At 56.2% G+C, this 1,221-nt stretch overlaps 1 gene segment (V, D, J or C); it reads left to right on the forward strand.

Moving 5' to 3' along the window:
* The first annotated feature begins 215 nt into the window (after positions 1-215).
* The window catches only part of LOC105309596, a 6,250-nt gene continuing 5,244 nt past the window's right edge, over positions 216-1,221 (forward strand). Inside the window, 2 exon segments of the V gene segment in view lie at positions 216-306; positions 391-698. Coding sequence covers positions 261-306; positions 391-698 — 354 coding nt within the window.

Raw genomic sequence — 1,221 nt, forward strand, 5'->3', positions numbered from 1 at the left:
GTCTTTTAATGCATCTTAGAGACCAGTTGCTCTCCCATCACAGGCTGAGATGCTGTAGATTTAAGAGAAGAGACCCTACTGGCCCCAGAGACGCCAGGGAGCCTGACCCAGTCCCTCCCCACTTATGAGGAGCAGGCTGCCCACATGCAAATTCCTCCTCCAGCCCCAGGGTAAAACCTGTCTGGGCTGTGGACACTCACAGCTCTCTCCTCACACAGGGCTCAGGTCTCTGGGGAAGCAGCTCTGTGGTCGAGGTGAAGATGAGACTGTGGGGCCTTCTCCTGTGCCTGGTGACAGCCCCCCAAGGTGAGTGTCTCAGATGTCAGACAGGGGTCTGTGGGATGCCTGTGACTGCACGTGACTGACAGGACTGATGCTCCTTGTCCCCAGGTGTCCTGTCCCAGGTGCAGCTGCAGGAGACGGGCCCAAGACTGGTGAAGCCCTCGCAGACCCTCTCGCTCACCTGCACTGTCTCTGGGTTCTCTTTAACCAGCAATGCTGTGCACTGGACCCGCCAGGCTCCAGGAAAGGGGCTGGAGTGGGTCGGTGGTATATGGAGTGATGGAAGCTCATACTACAACCCAGCTCTTAAGTCCCGACTCAGCATCACCAGGGACACCTCCAAGAGCCAGGTTTTCTTAAAACTGAACTCAGTGACCAGCGAGGACACGGCCGTGTATTACTGTGCGAGAGACACAGTGAGGAGACCTCAGTGTGAGCCCAGACACAAACCTCCCTGAGGGAGAGAGGAGGGGGAGCTGCAGGGGTCGAACAGGTCTCCAGGGGGCGCTCAGGTCACACAAAGCACAGCACACACAGACCAGGCCAGCAGCAGGTGCACAGGGAGGTGGGAGGGGGAGTCTGGTTGAGAACAGCGATTTCCTCTCAAAATTCACAGCTGCCCACGGGAACAACGCTGACTTTTTCGACGTGGCTGTAAATTTTTCTGTTCTCCCTGCAGGCTAAATTAAAAACGTGCCCTGTGTGTCTGTAGATGACATATCACTGGTGGCTGGGGACCTTCCTTCACCAGTTTTCTATGTGTCTGTTTTCATGTGTCAGCAGAGGGACCATCCTGAGGGCTGTCTTCTTCTCTGTGAACGGAAAATACCTGCACAAAGAGACGCGGCCCAGTGCAGGCTGCTGTGTGTTGAGCTCAGGCTCTCTGCTCTCACAGGAACACGCTGTCTCCACATGAGCCCTCCCCTCAGACAGGACACA

Source organism: Pteropus vampyrus, unplaced genomic scaffold (genome assembly GCF_000151845.1).
Source record: "Pteropus vampyrus isolate Shadow unplaced genomic scaffold, Pvam_2.0 Scaffold792, whole genome shotgun sequence".
Lineage (NCBI taxonomy): Eukaryota > Metazoa > Chordata > Mammalia > Chiroptera > Pteropodidae > Pteropus > Pteropus vampyrus.